The sequence below is a fragment of the Colobus angolensis genome, unplaced genomic scaffold (assembly GCF_000951035.1).
Source record: "Colobus angolensis palliatus isolate OR3802 unplaced genomic scaffold, Cang.pa_1.0 Scaffold41, whole genome shotgun sequence".
NCBI classification, from domain to species: domain Eukaryota; kingdom Metazoa; phylum Chordata; class Mammalia; order Primates; family Cercopithecidae; genus Colobus; species Colobus angolensis.
The window spans coordinates 4,944,795-4,945,734 of NW_012117488.1; the positions used below are offsets into that span (position 1 = coordinate 4,944,795).

Here is a 940-nt window from a genome sequence, read left to right on the forward strand (position 1 = left end):
GGGTTTCACCATGTTGGCCAGGCTGGTCTCGAACTCCTGACCTTGAGTGATCCAATTGCCTCGGCCTCCTAAAGTGCTAGGATTAATCAGGTATGAGCCACCGCGCCCAGCCTCTTTGTGATTTTTAAATGTCAATTTAACTTGATAAACTGGGTCTTTCTTTATCCATCATATGGAAATGTTACTAATTTCCCTTTTCCATAATCCCCTCAGTGGCATTTTTTTCTGCTCCTTGAAACTCAGACTGTGGGAGTATTAGAGAAATGGGGAGCTCTCCAATAAAATCATGATTGTGTGCACAATGAAATTTTCCCCACTTACTTAACCACTCCGCAGTGCAACTTAGCACCTCAGGAGTATGTCATTGGAATAGCCACCCTCAGAGAGGGTCTGGCTGTAAACAGATACTAGGAGAAGCTATTTTTTTCTTCTCATAAATGATTTACCTTGATCAGGTCATAATAGTATTAATTGAGGGGCCCATGAATGCTTGTCCTTTGTTCAAAGGTAATTGGAGAAAATTAAAAACGATAGTAAATGGCAAATGATATTTTAAAAATATTTTATTTTACCTGAAATCCTGCTTTGAGTCCCCCACAAATTGAAGTGCCGCCATTAGCTTCTTGAGGCAGGTTTGCAGTGATATTTTGGTAAGTGTTCTCATCAATTATTTTTGTGAGATTATTTTGGATTTTAGCAAAACTGTCAAATGTGACCATCCCAACCAAGGATCCCTTTTCAATAATTTGAATCAAGTACAGTTCTGCTGCTTGATTCATTCGAAAGAGACGGTCTTCCTGTAAGAAAAAGGTGTGAATAACTCACAAGACTCTCCAAATCTTGATGGATTAATGAACGACAAATCATTTATAGACCATAGATCATGATAATAATTGATTGGTTGTATTTTAAAATTTAGCTTCTTCATTTTGTTTAAAAA

The 940-nt window shown here is 37.6% G+C and overlaps 1 protein-coding gene and 1 long non-coding RNA gene across 2 annotated transcripts in view; one reads left to right on the forward strand and one right to left on the reverse strand.

The window, feature by feature from the left end:
- The window catches only part of LOC105521777 (epithelial chloride channel protein-like), a 23,172-nt gene that overhangs the window by 12,477 nt on the left and 9,755 nt on the right, over nucleotides 1–940 (reverse strand). The window contains exon 7 of the mRNA XM_011956087.1: nucleotides 573–797. Coding sequence (XP_011811477.1) covers nucleotides 573–797 — 225 coding nt within the window. The remainder of the gene's footprint in view (nucleotides 1–572; nucleotides 798–940) is intronic.
- The window catches only part of LOC105521776, a 75,309-nt gene that overhangs the window by 7,516 nt on the left and 66,853 nt on the right, over nucleotides 1–940 (forward strand). The window lies entirely within an intron of this gene.